At 44.0% G+C, this 23,057-nt stretch overlaps 1 protein-coding gene across 1 annotated transcript in view; it reads left to right on the top strand.

Moving 5' to 3' along the window:
* The window catches only part of HAUS4 (HAUS augmin like complex subunit 4), a 26,090-nt gene extending 7,211 nt beyond the window's left edge, over positions 1 to 18,879 (top strand). The window contains 9 exon segments of the mRNA XM_032234532.1: positions 3,501 to 3,641; positions 7,397 to 7,422; positions 7,424 to 7,491; positions 10,054 to 10,109; positions 10,111 to 10,200; positions 13,482 to 13,607; positions 13,837 to 13,910; positions 18,622 to 18,643; positions 18,645 to 18,879. Coding sequence (XP_032090423.1) covers positions 3,501 to 3,641; positions 7,397 to 7,422; positions 7,424 to 7,491; positions 10,054 to 10,109; positions 10,111 to 10,200; positions 13,482 to 13,607; positions 13,837 to 13,910; positions 18,622 to 18,643; positions 18,645 to 18,833 — 792 coding nt within the window. The 3' untranslated portion in view covers positions 18,834 to 18,879.
* The last annotated feature ends 4,178 nt before the right edge of the window (positions 18,880 to 23,057 follow it).

Below are 23,057 nucleotides of genomic sequence, written 5' to 3'. Positions count from 1 at the left end.
TTTCCCTTTCCTTTCTCCTCCTCCTCCCCTTCTTCTCCTTTTTGCATCCTTCTCTTCTTTCCCCTCCTCCTCTCCCTCTTCCTCCTTCTTTTTCCTTTTCTTCCTCCTCCTCTTTCTTCTCCTTCTTTCCTCATCCTCCCCCCTTCTCTTCCTCCTCCTTTCCTTTTGTCTATTTTTATTTCCCTTTCCTTCTTTTCGCTTCCCTTCCCTCCTTTCCTTTCTCCTCCTTCTCCTCGTCTCCACAAGCCTCACTCACTTCTACTGCTAATGTTTTTATTTTATTTTAATGACGAAATGTTTGCAAAATAACAACCAAGCTCAGAGACCACCAGGGACCCCACAATCCTCCCCCCTCCTCTTCTCCACAAACTCCTTTCCCCTTCTAGAATTTAGAATTTAGAATTTATTAGAATTTGTAGGCCGCCCTTTTCCCTGAGGGGACTCAGGGCGGCTCACACAAAAACTGGGAAGGGGAAATACAGACATTAGGACAAACAAGTAATAAAATAGCAAGCAACATACATTCATCATTCGGGAGGGGTAACTATCCTATCCCCAGGCCTGACGGGCGAGCCAGTTCTTCAAGGCTATGCGGAAGGCTTGGACGGTGGAGAGGGTACGAATCTCCACGGGGAGCTCGTTCCAAAGGGTCGGGGCTACTGCTGAGAAGGCCCTCCTCCTTGTAGTTGCCAGCCGACATTGGCTGGCCGATGGAATACGGAGGAGGCCTAATCTATGGGATCTTATCGGTCGCAGGGATGTAATTGGCAGAAGGCGGTCTCTCAAGTATCCAGATCCACTGCCATGTAGGGCTTTATGGGTGATTAATAGCACCTTGAAGCGCATCCGGAGATCAACAGGTAGCCAGTGCAGCTCGCGGAGGATAGGTGTAATGCGGGTGAATCGGGGTGCACCCGCGATCACTCGCGCGGCTGCATTCTGCACTAGCTGAAGTCGCCGGATGCTCCTCAAGGGCAGCCCCATGTAGAGCACATTGCAGTATTCCAGCCTAGAGGTCACAAGGGCCCGAGTGACTGTTGTGAGAGCCTCCCGATTCAGGTAGGGTCGCAACTGGCGCACCAGGCGAACCTGGGCGAATGCCCCCCTGGTCACAGCCGTCAAGTGGTGGTCAAATGACAGCTGTGGATCCAGGAGGACTCCCAAGTTGCGAACCCTCTCTGAGGGGTATAAAATTTGACCCCCCAGCCTGAGTGGTGGAATAGTAGCCAAATCTTTGGGAGGGAAACACAACAGCCACTCGGTCTTTTCTGGGTTGAGCACAAGCTTGTTAACCCTCATCCAGTCCATAACGGCCTCAAGGCCCCGGCTCATCACGTCTACCGCTTCATTGAGTTGGCACGGGGCGGACAGATACAATTGAGTATCGTCCGCATATTGATGGTATCTAATCCCGTGCCTGCGGATGATCTCTCCCAGCGGTTTCATGTAGATGTCACTTCTAGAAGTGATAATGTTACCTAGTTTGGTAGTAAAACGCCTATTTAAAAAAAAAACCCAACGGGAGTACCGAAGGACCCTCTTTTAAACCCTGAGCTACAAATACTCTCTTTCCATCGATAAGTTTTTGAGTTGCGGTTCCAGAGGCCGGTCGGAGCGAGTTGTTTCTTTGGCCACCGGGATAAAAATGAGGGCCAAACCTCTCGAGCATCCTTTGAAATCCCTCCGAGAAAAGCTAGGATTAAAATAACGGGATTAAAATAATAATAAAAAATAATTAAGGGCCGTAGCTCAGAGCCATCAATAATTGAGGGCCATAGCTACGACTGTTCGGACCGAGGCTTCCCCAAAAAGCACGAAGCAGATTCCTGGTCCTGACAAAAACCCCTTTGATTAAACGAATGTGAATTCCTCTCGTTCGCCTTCAGCGAAGACCAATATTTCAGAAGGGGAATTTATGACCACAGACCTCATCTATCTTGGAAAGCTGCCCTGTCAATATTTCCCAAAGGAGGTGCTGCTGTGCCAGGAAAGACTGGGCAGAGAGTCTCTGAGATTCACGGACAGATCTTCACACTCCTGAAACGAACCTAACGACCGATTGAACGGATTGTTTCCTGCAAAAGCCCACTGCTCTTTTATTCCCTATGGGAGGGGCCACTCCAGTGGTGGGTTTCAAATTTTTTTAGAAACCTCTTCTGTAGGTGTGGCCTGCTTGTGGGAGTGGCTTGCCAGCCATGTGACTGGGTGGGAGTGGCTTGCCAGCCATGTGACTGGGTGGGCATGGCCAATTTGTAAAATGTGGTGAAACTCACTTAACACTCTTGCTTAGCAACCAAAATATTGGCTCAGGAACTCTGGCATTTGAAGCACGCAAGTCTTAAAGCTGTCAAGTTACAAGACCCTTGCACCCCTAACCCTTTAGAAAAAGAACCCCAGGGGTGTTCAAACATGATAGCTTTAAGACTTGTGGACTTCAACTCCAGAATTCCTGCTCCAGTCATGTTGGCTCAGGAACTCTGGCATTTGAAGCACGCAAGTCTTAAAGCTGTCAAATTTCAAGACCCTCGCACCCCTAACCCTTTAGACAAAAAACCCAGGGGTGTTCAAACTTGACAGCTTTAAGACTTGTGGACTTCTACTCCCAGAATTCCTGCTCCAGTCATGTTGGCTCAGGAACTCTGGCATTTGAAGCACGCAAATCTTAAAGTTGTCAAGTTACAAGACCCTCGCACCCCTAACCCTTTAGAAAAAACAACCTAGGGGTGTTCAAACTTGACAGCTTTAAGACTTGTGGACTTCAACTCCCAGAATTCCTCCTCTCACTCTTCATCTTGATGATGTGCGGACGGGCGGGGGGAGGGAGCTGGAACCGGTTCTGAACGGCACTGTAGATTTGTGGAACCCTTCTATAGAAGAGGTTAGAACTGGCAGGGACTCACCCCTGGGCCATTCACCGTCCACCTGTGGCTTTACTCCCAAGTCGACTCTGATTTCTGAGCTGTTCTTTTCTCCTGGAAGCTCTGCACAGGCGCACACTGGGAACAGGCTCCAGCTGTTCCTCTGCCTCACTGCTGCCTCGCTCCGAAGGCAACTGATCACTGCCAGACGGCCTGGACCCCCTCTCTGACTCCGACGCAGAGCCGTCATCCGAGCCTTCCCCAGACTCGAGGACTGGCCCGTGTTCCTCCCCAACCTCCTTATTCTCCAACTCGGCTGCCTGCGCTGGCGGCCACAACAACGGGCCATCAAACACGGCTCAACCGTTCCTTATAACGAAACAAGAAGGCCGCTCAGCGGCATTTTCACACAAATCACCACGCAAAACCCAGGCTCTGTTGGGGTTTTATTTATTTAACCCAACAGCCAACTTCACACAAGGCTCGATCAAATTTGTTTGTCTTTGGCTCGGTGATTCAGCCAGCCAGACATTTTACGGCTTAACAGTGTTGTCTGGAGGGAAGGTTCTGGTTGAGTGAAGTTTATTTATCTTCTCTTTTTCTCCCCCCCACCCCTCTCCTAAATCTTTTCCTGCCCTCAAGTTCCTGGAAACCCTGGAACAGCAGCTGTTAGTAGTGGAGTTGAAACGGATGCTTGATCTCCATTCGTCCCTGCCAAACGCCCGTCCGTCTGTCTTAGGCCTGGAAACCCGACATTTAACCGAGTTCCAACCTGCTCGCCAAGTAAGGGCCAACCCGTTTTTTTCTCTGTCCACCGTGCTCTGTTGAACCTGCGAAAAATCAAGTTTTCTTCACAATAGAATAGAATAGAATATAGGAATAGAACCGAATATGGAATAGCTTAGAATAGTAAATAGAATGGAGTAGAATGTAGCCCTGGTAGATGAAGAGGAAGAGTCTTTTGACAAAAAGAAAATAAAAAAGTAGGAGATGTTATAATATAGTTCCTTGTGTAGGCGTGTGTCCTCCATGGCCTAGGTCACACTAGGGCCTGCAGGGTCACGCTGAATCACACAGGAGACAACTGGCTCCGAGAAAGCCATAACATCCTGATAGTGAATAACATAACATTCTGAGATATGCCCTACCAATGACGCCCAGGATTTGACCATATATAGAGAGAACTTTCCTGAGCAGTAGATTAGAAATTGTACTTTTACAGGCTGTTTTTAATCACATGCTATTGCTCCTCCTGCCTTTGTCCTATCTCAATAAAGGGGCTACCAGACCCCCAATCTGGGTCGCTCCATCTCGAGAAAGTTCGTGTCCTGTCTTTTCTCAAACATTGGCCTCATGGTCGACCCACGGGAACATCACAGAACGGAATGGAATAGAATATGAAATAGAATAGTAAATAGAATAGAATAGAATAAGGATTAGAATAGGAATAGATTAGTAGAATAGAGTAGAATATGAATAGAATAGAATAGAATATAGGAATAGAATAGATTAGAGTAGAATGTGGAATAGAATGGAATAGAATATGAAATAGATAAAATAGAGTAGAATATGGATTAGAATAAGGAGTAGAATGGAATAGAATAGAATAGTAAATAGAATAAAAGAAGAGTAGAATATGGAATAGAATAGAATAGAATAGGAATAGAATAGAGTATGGAATGGAATGGAATAGAATAGTAATAGAATAAAAGAAGAGTAGAATATGGAATAGAATAGAATAGAATAATAAAAGAATAGAATAGAGTAGAATATGGAATAGAATAGAATATAGGAATAGAATAGAGTATGGAATGGAATATAATAGAATAGTAAATAGAATAAAAGAAGAGTAGAATATGGAATAGAATAGAATAGTAAAAAGAATAGAATAGAGTAGAATATGGAATAGAATATAGGAATAGAATAGAGTATGGAATGGAATATAATAGAATAGTAAATAAAATAGAGTAGAGTGTGGAATAGAATGGGATAGAATATGAAATAGAATAAAATACAGTAGAATATGGATTAGAATAAGGAATAGATTAGGAATAGACTAGAGTAGAATAGAGTAGAATATGGAATAGAATAGAATATAGCGTAGAATGTGGAATAGAATATGAAATAGAATAAAATAGAGTAGAATATAGAATAGAATAATAAATAGAATAGAGTAGAATATAGAATAGAGTATGGAATAGAATATGAAATAGAATAGTAAATGGAATAAAATAGAGTAGAATGTGGATTTGACTAGAATAGAACAGAATTCTTTATTGGCCAAGTGTGATTGGACACACAAGGAATTTGTCTTTGGTGCATAATGCTCTCAGTATACATAAAGAAAAATAAAATAGAATACATTCATTAAGACTCATAAGATACAACACCTAGTGATAGTTATAGATTACTAATAAGCAATCAGATTCCTAGTATGGAAACAAACAAAATTATGTAAAGATACAAGCAACATGGTTATAGTCCTAAGTGGGGAGGAATAGATACTAGGAAGGAAGAGAAGAATAATAGTAATACAGTCTTAGTAGGTATTATGACAGTGTTGTGGGATTTAATTGTTTAGCAGAGTGATGGCATTCGGGGGGAAAACTGTCTAGTTGTTCTGGTGTTCAGTGCCCTATAGCATCGTTTTGAGGGTGGGAGTTGAAACAATTGATGCCCAGGATGTGACGGGTCTGTAGATATTTTCACAGCCCACTTTTTGACTCATGCAGTATACAGGGCCTTGATTGAAAGCAGGTTGCTAGCCATTGTTTTTCCTGCAGTTCTAATTATCCTGTTCCTTCCCCCTCCACTGTGCTCTGTTGAACCTGCCAAAAATCAAGTTTCTTTGCTCTACAGGCACTCCTCGACTTACGACCAGAATCGAACCCCAAATGTTCCGTCAAGAGGCGGAGAGCGTGGCGAAGTTAATTTGGCTTCCGTTTCGCTGCTTGCCTTGCGAAGTGAATCCCGGCAGCGAGTTAAGTTAGGAGCCCCGTCGTTAAGTGAATCTGGCTTCCCCGTTGATTTTGCTCGTCGGGAAGTTGCAAAAGGGGGTCGTGTGACTCCTGGATGCAGCCATGGTTGTAAATGCGAGACAGTTGCCGAGCGCCTGAATTTTGGATCCTGTGACCAGGGGGATAATGCAGTGGTCGTGAGTGTGAAAAATGAGGATAAATCACTTTTTTTATAGCACCATTGTAACTTCAAAGGGTCGCTAAGTGAACTGTCATAACTCGAGGACTGTATAATATTCCCTGCTGCTTCATTCCAATTTTAGGGACCCAGTAGCCACAAATGTGGACCTAATATTGGATTGAGACTACAAGTTCTCAATTGACGACCAAAGTTATAATGGATCTACTTCTGGGTTACTTCTTATCCGGATTCAAAGTTCCGACACCATGATCTCCATGGTCACATGATTGAACCTGGCAACATGGCAGCCATTTACAGCATCCAAGAATTGTGTTTTCACAATGCCGTTGCCAAAAATTAACTTTTATTCAATCACAGTGTGCTCTTTGTCAACCATTGGTTTGCTTAACGACCGCGGATTCGTTTAATGGCCCCCCTCAAAAAGGTAAAATCAGGTCAGTCACGGGGACTGACCCATTTTATGAGTGCCTCAGTTTACGACCGGGGTGGACAAGACTCTTATTGAGGTTGTAGGTTGAGTTCTGATTGTAACGTCACAGTTTCAATCCACTTGGGTTGTGTGAAATGACTCATTGTTTGTGTTTCCTAAAAATGGATACAAAGAACAAAGAATAGACCTAAAATTCTTAATTCTGAGCAGAGAAACATTGCCTGCAATGACATCCCTAGTACAGGGAGTCCTTGACTAACAACGATTGGTGTAGTGACCGAAGTTACAATGGACATGAAAAAAATGACATAACCTTTCACACGACTCTTCGTGATCATCATCATTTAACGACCTCATAATCCCTTGCGGGATGGAGTCTGGCAGCTGAATGAAGCTAGCAGTGTGTTACTGCCGGATGCCTTTCCTTGTTGCCAATGCGGAGTTTTGTTCAGCTGATGTATTCTCATTGTGTCCAGAAAGAGAAATATCTTGCCTCTGCCTAGGATCGAACTCTCAGCCTCCGCATTGTTGAGGCGAGAGCTCCACCTCTAAGCCACCGCACCATTCTCTCACAACTCTTGATCACCTGATCAAAATTCAGATGCTTGGCAACGGACTCGTATTTATGATGGTCGCAGTGTCCCGGGGCACGCATGATTCCTATGTTGCCGCCACCTGACCAGCACAGTCAACAGGGCAGGCCAGATTCACTTAACAACCCTTGTTCCGGACTGAAGAACCGCAGCGATTTTCGCTGAAAAACGGTGGCGGAGAAAGTGATGATAAAACGGGGGCGAAAACTCATTCTTCGCAACTGTCTTGTGTAGCCACAGAAATTTTGGGCCGGATTGTGGTCGTACGTCAAGCGCCATCTAATCCTGGAGAGAAGAGGTGATAATTTGAAGTTTGTCAGAGAAAGGAATATATTTCTCTTTCTGTATTTCTCTAGAACCTGGAACAAATGCAGAAACAGCTCCAGCCGAGGTGGAGAAGTTTCTAAAGGCAAATGTTTGGACGTACTCAGTTACTATCGTCCGAGAGGCGGTAAATTTGGGACAGTGGTGGGATTCAAATAATTTAACAACCGTTTCTCTCCCCCTAATGACCAGCTGTGTAGGCGTGGCTTGGTGGTCATGTGACTGGGTGGGCATGGCCAACTCAAGGTCACTCTGGTCGATGGGCGCTTTGCATTAGCTGTTACAATGTAACGAGGGTTAACGGAGAGGCAGTTTCTGTAAGCAGGGCAATAAAGATTAGGCTAGAAACAACACCAGAATGTTCTTTCCGGCCTTCCTTACAGGATTAGCCCTGTAAAGTGGGAAAAAAACAAAAGGGGATTTCTTCCAACAATCGGTTCTCCGAACTGCTTAGAAAGTTACCAACCGGTTCTCCCGAATAGGTGCGAACCGGTTGAATCCCACCACTGCTTTGGAAGTATAGTACATATGGGGTGACGTGGAGGAAGACGGCGATGGTGGGTGCAGACTAGAGTCCCAGGCGTGAGAGGGGGCCGTTTTTAAAAAAAAAAAACTGACAAGAAAAACTAAATGTACAGGTACAGATTAACAGCTGGAAGGGTTCTTGTAGGTCATCTAGTCCACCCCACCCCCCAAAAGGAGGAGACTTCTGTTCCAGCGGTCAATTCTTCTCACTGTCAGAAAATGTCTCCTTATTTCAAGGTTGATCTCTCCTTGGTCAGTTTCCATCCATTATTCCTTGTCAGTTTCCTTGGAAAATAGTTTGACTCCCCCCCCCCTCTCCTCTCTGGGGCAGCCCCTCAATATTGGAAGACTGCTCTCCTGTCTCCCCTGGTCCTTCTTTTCCTTAAACGAGACATCCCCAGTTCCGGCAACCGTTCTTCGTATGTTTTAGTCCCCTAATCACCTTGGTTGTTCATCTCTGCACTCTTTCTAGAGTCTCAACATCTTTGTTATAGTGGGGTGACCAAAACTTGACCAATACAATCAAGATCAAGAGACCACTCTATAAAGCTTTAGTAAGACCACATCTAAGAGTACTGCATCCAATTTTGGCCACCACACTATAAAAAAAGAGGTGGAGACTCTAGAAAGAGGTGCAGAGAAGAGCAACCAGTGATGAGGGGCGTGGCAACGACAAACCGCGCTCGACTAAGCCGCGCACGAGTTAAACCGCGTCGCTGACGTCATCAACAGGGTGACAACAGCGAGCGCGGAGAAGAAGGGCGCTTTAAATAGCGCTTTGAAAGCAAGCCGATTCAATTAAGGTAAGGGTTAGGGTTAGGTTAAGGGTTTAGGGTTAGGGTTAGGATTAGGTTTAGGGGGGTTAGGTTTAGGGGTTAATTTTAGGTTTAGCGTTTACAGTGTGCTTCTGTCTCCGCGCTGTTGTCGCCCTGTTGATGACGTCAGCTACGCGGTTTCGTCAAGCGCGCTTTAGTCGAACGCGGTTTTGTGGTGGAACCGATGAGGGAACTGGAGGCTAAAACATACAATGAACGGTTGCAGGAACTGGGCCTGGCTAGTCCAGTGAAGAGAAGGACCAGGGGAGACAGGAGAGCATCTTCCAATATTTGAGGGGCTGCCCCAAAGAAGAGGGGGCCAAGCTATTCCTCAAAGCACCTGAATGCCAGACAAGAAGAATGGATGGAACTGACCAAGGAGAGATTCAACAGGAAATAAGGAGAATTTTCTGACAGTGTAGAAGAATCAACCAAAGGAACAGAAGTTGCCTCGGAAGTTGTGGGAGCTTCAATCCATGGAGGCTTTCAAGAAGAGACTGGACTGCCATCAGTCAGAACGGTGTAGGGTCTCCTGCTTGGGCAGAGGGAGCTGGGCCAGCTGACCTACAACAGGGGTGTCCAACTCCAATTCATTGAGAGCTGCATCAGGGCTGTGGGGGACCTTGGGTGGCCCAGGGCAGACTGGGTAGGCGTGGCCAATGGGTGGGGGTGGCCAGCTTGACACCCTTCCCCAAACTGCTGGCCCGATGGTTCCTCTTCGCATTGCGTAAAACAGGCTGAGGCGACGCGGGTTGGCCCCTTCCGTTTTCCAGGACGGCCTTGCGGGGACCAGATCCGACCACATCGCGGGCCGGATCCAGTCACGGGCCTTGACTTCGACACCCCTGAACCTACAAGGTGTCAGGCCTGCAGCTATATTCCTCTTGGTTCTTTGACCTGCCACACTTTCTATTATTCTATTATGTCTTTTCTGTTGTGGGAAAATGGGAGGGGGGATGTGCAGAGTTAGATGCTATGTAGTCAAAACAAAATTATTTCTAGAAAACCAAGGTCATCCTTGTCTTTGCACCTCTGCACCTGACCGGAACTGGATGGGTGGAAGTTGCCCGCATGACACTGGGAGATTGGATCATGGGATGGACTGGGTGGGTGTGGGGGCAAGATCTTGAACTTTCAACTGGGTGGGGTGGGGACGACCGGGAAGCTTTTTCCGATTCGGATTAATGTCGGGGTTCCAAATAGCATCCAAAATTAAATCAAGAGTCCGAGGCAAAGGTCCATTCCAACTCTATTCATCTGTTTTTTTCAATCTATTTTTTTTTAATACCTTCCGTCTCCCGCTCTGTTGATTCCGTCGCTCTCGTCCCCTCCGAATTTGCTCCCGGCAGATAACGTTGGAGTCGCGGCCCAGACGATAATGCTCGGCGCCTTGGCGGAGAGCCTGGGCCACCGAGAAGCAGCATCTGAAGGAGCCAGAGCTGAGCAGGAAGAGCTGGTCGGATAATCTGGAGCAGCAGAAAGGCGGCTTATCCCAGGTAATGGGTGCAAAAAATAATAATAATGATATAATAATTCTGGCTGTCCGAAGAATTCTGCCGGGATAAAGAACTTCCCATTTCTTTCGGATTCCGAGATTAGGGTAAGCTTTTGTAAACAGCGGTCTTTAAAGTCTGCCGTCTGCCTTCGGGTTTTCTAAATAAATCCTGTTGGCATTTTCGAAAAAGCCGTGATGGTTTGATCTCCGGTCAAATATCCTTGGCTTCTGGAATCCTCGCTGTGAAATCCGTCTCCCTCACCTCCGTCAGGAGTCTGGGAGCATCTGTCACCCAGAAAACAAACTCTGTTCAAAGGGCTGCGGCTCTCCCTATTTCGTCAGGACGGCGCCTAGGTTGAGGTGGTTTTTTAAATTCGATTGGTGTTGATCCCTCTTTTATGATTGCTTATAGTAAGTCAAGGCAAACATACCAGATACGCCTTCTTCCTCCCACAAAATCTTACGGGATTTCCCCCGCAAGGACTCTGTGAGGTACACTGGGTGGCTTAACGTGGGACTAGAATTCCCAAACACCTGGTTTCTAGGCCAGCACTTTAACCACCTCTGTCTGTCATCCATCCATCCATCTGCCTATTTTCTGTCTATCATATCTCTCTCCTCTCTTCTCTCTCTCTCTCTCTCTATCCGTATCTATCTATGTCATCTCATCTATCTGCCGTTTCTGTCCTTTTCTCTCATCTATCTCATTATCTTATCTATCTGTCGTCTCTGTCTGTCTGTCTGTCATCTATATGTTTTGTAATGTTTGTAATGTTTATTAACATTTGTAGGCCGCCCTTTTCCCTGAGGGGACTCAGGGCGGCTCACATAAAATCAGGGGGGGAGAGTACAAACAGTGACATAGACACATATAATAAAGTAATAAGCAACATACATTCATCATTCGGGAGGGGCAACTATCCCTTGTCCCCAGGCCTGACGGGCTAGCCAGTTCTTAAGGGCTGTGCGGAAGGCCTGGACGGTGGTGAGGGTACGAATCTCCACGGGGAGTTCGTTCCAAAGGGTCGGGGCTACTACTGAGAAGGCCCTCCTCCTTGTAGTTGCCAGCCGGCACTGGCTGGCCGATGGAATGCGGAGGAGGCCCAATCTGTGAGATCTAATTGGTTCACAGGGAGGTAATTGGCAGGAGGCGGCGTCTCTCAAGTATCCAGATCCACTACCATGCAGGGCTTTATGAGTGACTAATAGCACCTTGAAGTGCATCCGGAGATCGACAGGTAGCCAGCGCAGCTCGCGGAGGATAGGTGTTATGCGGGTGAACCGAGGTGCACCCACAATCACATCCGCGCGGCCCGCATTCTGTACTAGCTGAAGTCGCCGGATGCTTTTCAAGGGCAGCCCCATGCTAGAGCACATTGCAGTATTCCAGCCTAGAGGTCACAAGGGCCCGAGTGACTGTTGTGAGTGCCTCCCGATTCAGGTAGGGTCGCAACTGGCGCACCAGGGCGAACCTGGGCGAATGCCCCCCTGGTCACAGCCGTCAGGTGGTGGTCAAAACGATAGCTGTGGATCCAGGAGGACTCCCAAGTTGCGAACCCTCTCTGAGGGGTATAAAATTTGACCCCCCAGCCTGAGTGATGGAATATTGGTCGAATCTTTGGGAGGGAAACACAACAGCCACTCGGTCTTTTCTGGGTTGAGCACAAGCTTGTAACCCTCATCCAGTCCATAACGGCCTCAGGCCTCGGCTCATCACGTCTGCCGCTTCATTGAGTTGGCACGGGGCGGACAGATACAACTGGGTATCGTCCGCATATTGATGGTATCTGATCCCGTGCCTGCGGATGATCTCTCCCAGCGGTTTCATGTAGATGTTGAATAGTAGGGGGATAAGACCGAGCCCTGAGGCACCCCATATGTTAGGGGCCTAGGGGACGATCTCTGCCCCCCCACTAACCGACTGCGACCTGTCCGAGAGGACATCTCTATCTGCCGTCTGTCTGTCGTCTATCATCTATCTCATCTGTCTATCTGCCAGTCTTTCTGTCTGTCTGTCATCTATCTGCCGTCTCTCTGTCTGTCTGTCTGCTGGGTCTGTCTGTCTGTCTCTATCATTATCTCATCTGTCTATCTGCCATCTGTCTATCTGTCTATCATCTACCTATCTCATCTATCTATCTGCCATCTCTGTATGTCTGTCTGTCTATCATCTATCTGTCTGTCTGTTTGTCTATCTGCCGTATGTCTGTCTGTCTCTCTATCATATATCTATCATCTATCATCTACCTCATCTGTCTATCTCTGTCTGTCTATCTATCATCTATCTATCTCATCGTCTATGTCTGCCATCTGTCTGTCTGTCTATCATCTCTATCCTCATCTATCTGCCATCTCTGTATGTCTGTCTGTCTATCGCCTGTCTGTCTATCTGCCGTCTGTCTGTCTGTCTCTATCATCTTATCTACTATCATCTATCTATCTATCTATTATCTATCTATCTATCTATCTATCTATCGATCTACGGTATCATCTATTATCTATCTATATCTATCTATCTATCATCTATCCATCTGTCTATATCTGCCGTCTCTCTCTGTCTATCTGTCTGTCTGTCTATCTGCTGGGTCTGTCTGTCTGTCTGTCTATCATCTATCTAGCGATCTCATCTGTCTATCTATCTTGCCGTCTGTCTGTCTGTCTGTCTATCATCGATTTCATCTATTTATCTGCCGTCTCTGTATGTATGTCTGTCTATCATCTATTTCATCTATTTAGCTGCCGTCTCTGTATGTCTGTCTATCATCTGTCTGAATGTTTGTCTATCTGCCTGTCTATCTGTCTGTCAACCCGTCTAGTCAAGGCTTATGGTTTTCCCAGTTGCAATGGATGGCTGTGAAAGGTTGCACCATAAGGAAGGCTGAGTGCCAAAGAATGGAGGCCTTTGAACTCTGGTGCTGGAGAAGAAGACTCCTGCATTGAGTCCCTTGGACTGCAAGGCCATCCAACCAGTCAGTCCTAGAGGAGATCAACCCTGGCTGCTCTTTAGAAGGCCAGATCCTGAAGATGAGACTCAAAGACTTTGGCCACCGAATGAGAAGGAAGGACTCCCTGGAGAAGAGCCTCATGCTGGGAAGGATGGAGGGGGATGACAGAGAAGGAGGTGGCTGGATGGAGTCACCGAAGCAGTCGGCGTGAGCTTCAGTGGACTCCAGAGGATGGTAGAGGACAGGAAGGCCTGGAGGAACGTTGTCCATGGGTCAGACACAACTTCGCAACTCACAACAACAACAACTTTGCATTTTTGTTCCTCTTTCATTTCAGGTCCTGTTGCGTTGTTTGAGCCTCCTGAAACGATTGGCCCGTGAGTTTCGCCTTGGGGCCCAGTCCGAAGTGGACCAGGTCAACGCCCAGTATATGGAGATTAAATGCAGCGCTTTGTTGCTAAGATACGGTGAGGCCAAAAACGGTCGATTCCTTAACATCCGTTTTCCCCAGTTTAAAACACTCCGAATAGACTTTTCCTCTGGCGGGCAACTTTCCGTATGTTGATCAAGAGAAGCTCAAGAATGGTTGGTTTCTAGAAAGCCTCCTCCAAGTTGACCGATCGCTGGCAAAAGGCCCTTCCTTTCTGGTAGAAATAGAAATCTACCAATCCCCACTAAGGTATTTTGCTTCTTGTAGGTTCGAGGAACTGAAGATCCTGTCGGAAACTTACACTCCTGAGATAGTGAATGTGCATCGAATGATCAGGTGAGATGATAATGGGATGGGATGAAATAGAATAGAATAATATGTGGAATGGAAAGGTAGAATAGAATAATATGTGGAATGGAATGGTAGAATAGCATAGCATAATATATGGAATGGAAAGGTAGAATAGAATAGAATATGGAATGGAATGGAATGGAAAGGTAGAATAGAAAAGAATAATATGTGGAATGGAATGGTAGAATAGCATAGCATAGCATAATATATGGAATGGAAAGGTAGAATAGAATAGAATATGGAATGGAATGGAAAGTAGAATAGATAGAATAGAATAGAATAATATGTGGAATTGGAATGGTAGAATAGCATAGCATAATATTATGGAATGGAAAGGTAGAATAAATAGAATATGGAATGGAATGGAAAGGTAGAATAGAAAGGAATGGGATGGAAAGGTAGAATAAATAGAATATGAAATGATGGAAAGGTAGAATAGAAAATATGTGGGAATGGAATGGTAGCATAGCATAGCCATAATATATGGCATGGAATGGAAAGGCGAATAGAATAGAATATGGAATGGAATGGTTAGAATAGAATAGAATATATGTGGAATGGAATGGAAAGGTAGAATAGAATATGGAATGGAATGGTAGAATAGCATAGCATAGCATAATATATGGCATGGAATGGAAAGGTAGAATAGAATAATATGTGGAATGGAATGGAAAGGTAGAATAGAATAGAATAGAATGGAATGGAAAGGTAGAATAGAATAATATATGGAATGGAATGGAAAGGTAGAATAGAATAGAATAATAATATGGAATGGAATGTAGAATAGAATAGAATATGGAATGGAATGGAAAGGTAGAATAGAATAATATGTGGAATGTAATGGAAAGGTAGAATAGAATAATATGGAATGGAAAGGTAGAATAGAATAGAATAATATGTGGAATGAATGGTAGAATAGAATAGAATATGGAATGGAATGGAAAGGTAGAATAGAATAATATGTGGAATGTAATGGAAAGTAGAATAGAATAAATGGAATGATATGGTAAGGTAGAATAGAATAGTAATATGTGGAATGGAATGGTAGAATAGAATCAATATGAATGGAATGGAAAGGTAGAATAGAATAGATTATGGAATGGAAAGGTAGAATAGAATAGAATAATTGTGGAATGGAATGGAGAATAGAATAGAATGGAAAGGTAGAATAGAATATGTGGAATGGAATGGTAGATAGAAATAGAATATGGAATGGAATGGAAAGGTAGAATAGAATAATATGTGGAGTGGAATGGAAATGTAGAATAGAATAGATTATGGAATGGAAAGGTAGAATAGAATAGAATAATATGTGGAATGGAATGGTAGAATAGAATAGAATATGGAATGGAAAGGTAGAATAGAATAATATGTGGAGCAATGAGATAGGTAGCATAGCATAGCATAAGTTATGGAATGGAATGGAAAGGTAGAATAGAATAAAATAGAATAGAATGTGGGAATGGAAAGGTAGAATAGAATGGAAGTGAAAAAGGTAGAATAGAATAGAATAATATATGGGTATGGAATGGTAGAATAGCATAGAGCATAATATATGGAATGGAAGGTAGAATAAAATAGAATATGGAATGGAATGGAAAGTTAGAATAAATAGAATAATAGTGGAATGGAATGGTAGAATAGCATAGCATAGTATAGCATAATATTGGAATGGAAAGGTAGAATAGAATAGAATAAATATGTGGAATGGAATGGTAGAATAGCATAGCATAATATATGGAATGGAAATGGACAGGTAGAATAGAATAGAAATAGGGAAGGAAAGACGTAAATAGAATTAGAATAGCATAGCACAGAACAGAACAACAGAACTAGAATAGAACAAACAGAATAGAAAAATATAGAATGTATGGAAATGAATGGAACAGAATAGAATAGAAAATATAGATAATAGCAATTGCAATAGCACTTAGATTTATATCACACTATCGCAGTGCTTTACAGCCCTCTCTAAGCGGTTTGCAGAGTCAGCCTCTTGCCCACAACAATCTGGGTCCTCATTTGACCCACCTCGGAAGGCTGGAAGGCTGAGTCAACAACTGGAGCCTGGGAGATTTGAACCGCCGAACTGCCGCTGGCAGTCAGCTGAGTAGCCTGCAATACTACACTCTAATCACTGCACCACTCGGTTCTTGAGAATAGGAATAGAATGTGAATAGATGAAAGGGAACTTGGAGTTCTTCTAGTCCAACTCCCTGCTCATGTATAAGGCTCTATATCATTCAGTCAAATGGCTGTCCAATCTCTTCTTAAAGCGACGAAGCACTCACAACTTCCGGGTGGCAGGTTGTTCCACTGTTTAATCGTTCTCACTGTCAGGAATTTCTCCTCAATTCTAAGTTGCTTCTCTCCTTCATTAGTTTCCACCCATTGCTTCTTGTCCTACCCTCAGGGTGCCTTGGAGAATAGCTTGACTCCCTCTTCTTTGTGGCAACCCCTGAGATATTGGAAGCTGCTAGCATGTCTCCCTAGTCCTTCTTTCACTCAACTAGACATACCAAGTCCAACCATCGTGATTTTTTCTGGATAGGTCGGGAGCCGGTGGCAGGTGGAGCAGCGAAGCGAGAACGCCGTGGGTTCCATGAGTGTAGTTAGAAGTGAACGCAGGCAGTCCTGGATTTACGACCACAGTTGAGCTCCAAATTTTGTGAGGCAGTTGTAAAACCGAGCACAGCCCCATTCTTACAGCTTTCTTGCCTCAGTTGTCAAGGGAGCCACTTGCCGTTGTTAAATTAGTACACTCCGCTTAGTAAATCCGGTTCCACCACAAAACCGCGGTAGACTAAAGCGCGCTCGACGAAAGCGCGTACGTGACTCTCACAGCGCGACGAAAACAGCACACTGTGAGCGGTAAACTTAAAATTAAAGGGTAAATCTAAACCTAACCCCCCCAAACCTAACCCTAAACCTAACCCTATACCTAACCCTTAACCGAACGCTAAACCTAACGCTAAACCTTAACCTAACCTATACCTAACCTTAACCTAACGCTAACCCTTAACCTAACCCTAAACCTAACCCTAACGCTTAACGTAACCCTAAATCTAACCCGTACCTTTATGTGAATCGCTTGCTTTAAAAGCGCTTTTTAAAGCGCCCTTTTTTTCCGCGGTCGTATTTGTTGCGCTGCTGATGACGTCAGGTACGCGCTTTAATCGGGCGCGCTTTAGTGGACCGCGGTTTTGACGGGTCACGAGTAAATCCGCCTTCCCAATGGGTTTGCTTATCGGGGAAGTCGCAAAAGAGGATCCCAGGGCCCACTTCAACCGTCCTAAGTACATGCCAGTTGCCAAACTGAATTTGATGACGTTGAATCAGGGGTGAAATGCTCTGCTAATGGTTGGCTTCGCGTACATGCACACCGCAGGCACTAAGAAGCCCTTTCTGAGTCGGCAAAGTGAGTGGAACAGCGGGGGGGGGGAGGGGACGATGTGCCATGCGATTTAGATTTGCTAGAAAGCAAGATTTCCTGCTTTCTAGCGAATATAAGTCGGGCAGTACAGCTGATTGTCACAGCTGATCATCGGAACTGTTTTAAACTTTTTTTAGCGTTTTTTTAACTACCTATTCTCCCAATCTGGTAGTAAACAAAATGCTGAAAAATGTTTTTTAAAACTCCCGACGATCAACCGTGACAATCAGATGGGATCCGCGATCGTGGGAACCTTTTTAAAAACTTTTTAAAGCACTTTTTTAACTACCTCTTTGCCCAAAACGGTAGTTTAAAAAAATGCTGGAAAAGTTTTTAAAAAGTTCAGACGAGCAGCTGTGACAATCAGCTGTACCAAACAATTGTGGAACCTTTTAAAAACTTTTTAAAGCATTTTTTTTACTACCTATTGGCCCAAATCAGTAGTTTAAAAAAATGCTTTAAAAAAATAGTTCTGACGATCAGCTGTGCCAAACAATGGTGGGAACCTTTTTAAAAACTGTTTAAAGCATTTTTTTTTACTACCTATTGGCCCAAACCAGTAGTTTAAAAAAAATGCTTAAAAAAAAAAGTTCTGACGATCAGCTGTGCCAAACAATTGTGGGAACCTTTTAAAAAACTTTTTAAAGCTTTACTATCTATTGGCCCGAACCAGTAGTTTAAAAAAATGCTTAAAAAAAAAAGTTCTGACGATCAGCTGTGCCAAACAATTGTGGGAACCTTTAAAAAACTTTTAAAGCTTTACTATCTATTGGCCTGAACCAGTAGTTTTAAAAAAAATGCTTAAAAAAAAAGTTCTGACGATCAGCTGTGCCAAACAATTGTGGGAAACCTTTTAAAAAACTTTTTAAAGCATTTTTTTACTACCTATTGGCCCAAATCAGTAGTTTTAAAAAATGCTTAAAAAAAAAAAGTTCTGACGATCAGCTGTGCCAAACAATTGTGGGAACCTTTTTAAAAACTTTTTAAAGCATTTTTTTTTACTACCTATTGGCCCGAACCGGTAGTAAAAAAAATGCTTTCAAAGTTTACAAAAAAATTCAGAACTTAAAAAACCTTTAAAAGCATTTTTTTTTAATACTGGTTCAGGCAAACCGGAGCATTTCACCCCTACCTTCAACGGTCATTACTCTGCCAAAATCTGTCCTGAGTCACTTTTTCCCAGGACCGTGGTCCCTTTGAAACGGTCCACTAAATGAACTTGCTGTAAGTCAAGGACTTTATCCATTCTTAACTCTTCACCAGGGACAAACTGAAGGGCGACTTGAGGCCAAGAGGAACAAGACCTAGCCACTTCCCGCAAGATCCTTTCGAATTATGAGATCCTGGGGCCGGAGTTTGAGGAGTTAGTAAAAGAATACACCCGGTTGCAAGAAATCATTCAGAATCGTCGGTGGGGTGCTGACCGAATTGAACAAAGACTGAAAAGAGGCCACATCTGGTTTGCGGACCATTGAAAGGATGTGCAGTAAATGTGTCACACAATTAAAAAATCGAAACGTCTGGATTGCTTTCTTCTGCCTGTCTGTCCACCTCGCACATGACACAGGGCACATGATTTTGAAATCCTTGTATTCTGACCCAGCTCCCAAACATTAAAAAACCCTCTGAAATGAACTCGAAAGTTCCTTTAAATTACCATATTTTTTGGAGTATAAGACGCATTCCGTCAAAAAGAGGCTGAAAACCTGGGTGCGTCTTATACCTGAATGCAGCGTTTTTTTTTTGCCTCCTGAAACCCCCGCCCTTCACCAAAATGGCCGTGTGTAGCCTTGTGGAGGCTTTCAGAGAGCTCCTGGGGGCTGCGGAGAGGCAGAAATGAACAAAAAACCAGGCCGTTTTTTGCTCCCCTCAGGAGCACTCTATAAGCTTCCTAAAGGCTATCCATGCCCTTTTTTTGACAAAAAAACGGGCCGGTTTTGGGAGGTTTGCAGAGTGCAAAAACTTTTTTAAAAAAATTTCCTCTTCAAAACCTTGCTGTGTCTTATTCCGATGCGTCTTATACTCCAAAAGATACGGTAAGAGCGCTGGCAGCCCCGGCAAAAAGCTACTACCCTTACCAAGACTAACAAGTCCATCCGGATATGAAATAGTTGTTTGCCACATCATCTGCCTTTATCCCCAGAGCTAGGTGGGGTTTCACTGGCAGCGGTGGCTTTTCCATCCCAAGGACCAGCTCATCGGTTTCTGTTGTGGCCCCGCAGGAGCCGTTGGAGCTGCCATCAGACTCCGACAGCAAGGGGCCCTATGAGTCGGCTCTGGCGGATGTGGAGGACCCTAGGACAGGGTTCCGACTCGAGCAGGGCACAGAGAGGCTGGTTGGCCACCAGGAGGCGCCTGAGCCTTGGACCAGTGGGGAGGAGACAAGGGAGAGTGATCCAGACGCCACAGTGAGTTGTTCCTGGATGCCCGGCACCGAAGAGCTAATAGGCGTCAGGAACAGTTGTGCAAGTACAGGAGGTAATTGCACTCAGCTGTGCTGGTCATTAGGCTCCTCTCCAGACTATAAAAAGGACTGCTTGTGCACAGCACCTCTTGCAGAAGTCAACACAGGAACGAATTTGGAGAACATGATTGTGAGCTTGGCAGCCTGGATTGCTGCCACAGCTTTCTCTGGCTGATTGCTGCCCAAGCTTGTCTGTGCCGGTTTGCTGCCAAGGACCTGTCTATCTGTTAATTAAATGCCGTAACTTATATTTGGCTCGGAGTGTCTTTCGTGTGGAAACGGGGGGGTCAGACCGGTTTCCACTCCTCTTCCTTCTGTGCATCAGGCAATGGACCCAGGGGTTAAGTATAATCTTGTCATTGTACTTAAATACAACGAAATTGGTTGTTCTTCCTCGTCCTCATCAGCCACCTCCAGACCTGGGGGCTGTTGACTCTCCATCTGAAGGCTGACATACAGCCCAGGCTCCGCCTCTGTCCCTCCGCCAGATCCACTCCCTCTCCCCCCCTTGCAGCTCCCAGGTTGCCTTGATGCTGACCTTGATTCTCAGGCTCCTCATCCTCTGATTCGACTGCTGGCAGAGTTGGCAATCAACAGGCCTCAACCCTTATTTCGCCCTGCTAAAACTTCCTGATAGTCAAGGATGCCAAGATCTAAGCTGGGGTTTTTCAAACTAGGAAACCTTTAAGACGTGTGGACATTGGCCGAGGAATCCTGGGAGTTGAAGTCCACCTGTCCCCTAAAGTTGTAAAAGTTTGAGAAACCGATTTTACCTAGAAGTATTTACAGGTCCGTCGTCTTAATTCAAAGTCAGGGGAAATGCGGCTTTAGTAAGGCCGCACAGAACGATGTTTCTCAAACCTTGGAATGTTCCAAGGTGTAGACTTCACCTCCCAGAATTCAATGCTGGCTGGAGATTCGGGGAGTTGAAGTCCAAATGTCCTAAAGTTGCCAAAATTTGAGAAAGACCAATATTAACCTAGATATTATTTACATGTCTGCCTTTTTTTCCTTCATTCAGAAATCAGGAAAAATGCTTTATTAAGACAGCAAAGAACGGTGTTCTCAAACCTTGGGAAATTTTAAGAGGTGTGGGGACTTCAACTCCCAGAATTCAATGCTGTCTTGGGGTAGGATTCTGGGGTTGAAGGTCCACTTTTTCTTTTTTTAGGCAGATTTTTTTTAATTATTTTCCCTTCTACAACACCTTACAGTCATATCAACATTGTTATGTCATCATACCTGTACATGTAATAATATTCGCTTCTATATGTACACACCTTTATACACAGTTCGATATATAGTTACATATATTGTTTTTTTTTTGGCTTAATTAATTTATTCTTGTTTTGTCATCATTTGTACCAATTGTTCCAAATTTCATAATATTCCGACTCTTCTTTATCTTTTAATCTCAGTGTTAATTTGTCCATCTCTGCACAATCCAAAGGTTTTTTTTATCACTAATTCGTCCGAGGGGGTATTATTTGTTCCAGCATTGGGCAAATGCTATTCTAGCTGCAGTTAGCAGATGTGTTAATAGTACTTAATTTTCTTTGTATTATTCCCAGTAGAAAGATTTCAGGTTTGTATTTTATCTGTTTCTCCTGTAATTTCTTGCACCCTTTCCAAATTTTTGTCCAATATTTTGTGTTTCCGGGCAGGTCCACCATATGTGATAATAGGTCCCTGGTACTTTTTGTACACTTCCAGCAGGTCGGCTTCATGTTTGGGTACATTTTAGCCAATGTTGGTGAAGTCCATCTCTTAATGTTCCCAAAGTTGAGGGAACCTGGCATAGGGTACCTGCCAATTCTTTCAAACTCATTCTCAGTTCTTCGCTTGATAAATATACCCCACTTTTGGGGGCCCACCATTCTTGATTGCGAACAGTTGCCCCCAGAGACACACAATGGTGACACACAAAATTGCCCTAATTAAATTACGCGAAAATGATAGACATCCCGCATTTAGTGGTGGCTTGTCTGCTAAGAAGGAATTCTAGAACTATCCTGGTATTATTCTTGCCCCATATCTGTCATCGGATATTAGCGATTATGTTGGCAATCCTAATTTTATCAACAGCCACAACGAAAAAGTGCTTCTGAGTTTTGTCCAAACCAGTCTCTTAGATTTTGAAGCCATGATGTTCTGCCTGGATTTCATTTGTCTTCAATCTTTCCCCTGGAGGATTAAGTGAAGGATGCTGGTCGCATCACCTGCCTGAAATAGTCTATCACTTTTAATGGTTTGAATGCGCTTTCTAAGGTGGCTTATCACCTCATTTCTGATTTTGTCAACCCAGCTTATACGTAACAGCCGCCGGTCAATCCAATTTCAATGCTTCTAGTCCCTTCAAGATGCTTTCTCTATCCTTGTTTTTAACTTTGGTGGTCATGTCCCAGCTTTCATGTAAATTAAAACCGAGGTATGTGATCCTTTCAACTTTTTCTAGTGATATTCCTTCCAAATTCATCAGTGGTAAATTAATAGGTTGTCTGCTGACAACCATGATCTTGGTTTTTGAGGTGTTAAGCTTCAAGATGTATTTTCCAGATATTTCTGTGATTCTGTTGACGAGGAGCTGAAGGTCTTCATGCTTACTGGCAAGCAGAACTATATCATCAGCATATCTTAAATTGTTGATCCAAGCACCGTTTACTTTAAGGCTAGCATCAGGAAATAACAGTTATACTAACACTTGCAATCTGTTCATTGTTCATAGCGCCATTATATTTACATTGTGGTCAGTACTTTAAGTTTGATAGCAATGAATAACTTTAGTTAATTTTTATTCAATACTAGTTCGGGGGGGGGGGGAACACAAATAAAGACTTATATTTCCTGCTTTGCCTTCAGTTTTCTAGCTACTTATAAATTCTATTCCATATTTTATAAAAACCCAATTCTTCTCTTTCTTTTAGTTCCATGGTCATTTTGTCCGTCTCTGCACATTTGAGTAAATTTCTAATTATTGTTTCCTCTGCGGGTATATTGATTTGTTTCCATTTTGTGGGTGGGCAATCCTAGCTGCAGTGAGTATGTGTAGCATTATGTATTGACATTTTTTCTCTGTTTTCGGGTCTAATATTCCTAATAAGAACGCTTCCAGTTTCAATTCTATCTTTTGCTCTGTCATTTCTTCTGGCCATTTCTGAATTTTTGCTACCAATATTTCCTTGCAATGGGGCAAGGACGCATTTGCTCTTACTACTGTTTTGAATTGCTCAATGGG

Source organism: Thamnophis elegans, chromosome Z, assembly GCF_009769535.1.
Source record: "Thamnophis elegans isolate rThaEle1 chromosome Z, rThaEle1.pri, whole genome shotgun sequence".
Taxonomy (NCBI): Eukaryota; Metazoa; Chordata; class Lepidosauria; order Squamata; family Colubridae; genus Thamnophis; species Thamnophis elegans.
This window is presented reverse-complemented; position numbering and strand designations above follow the sequence as displayed.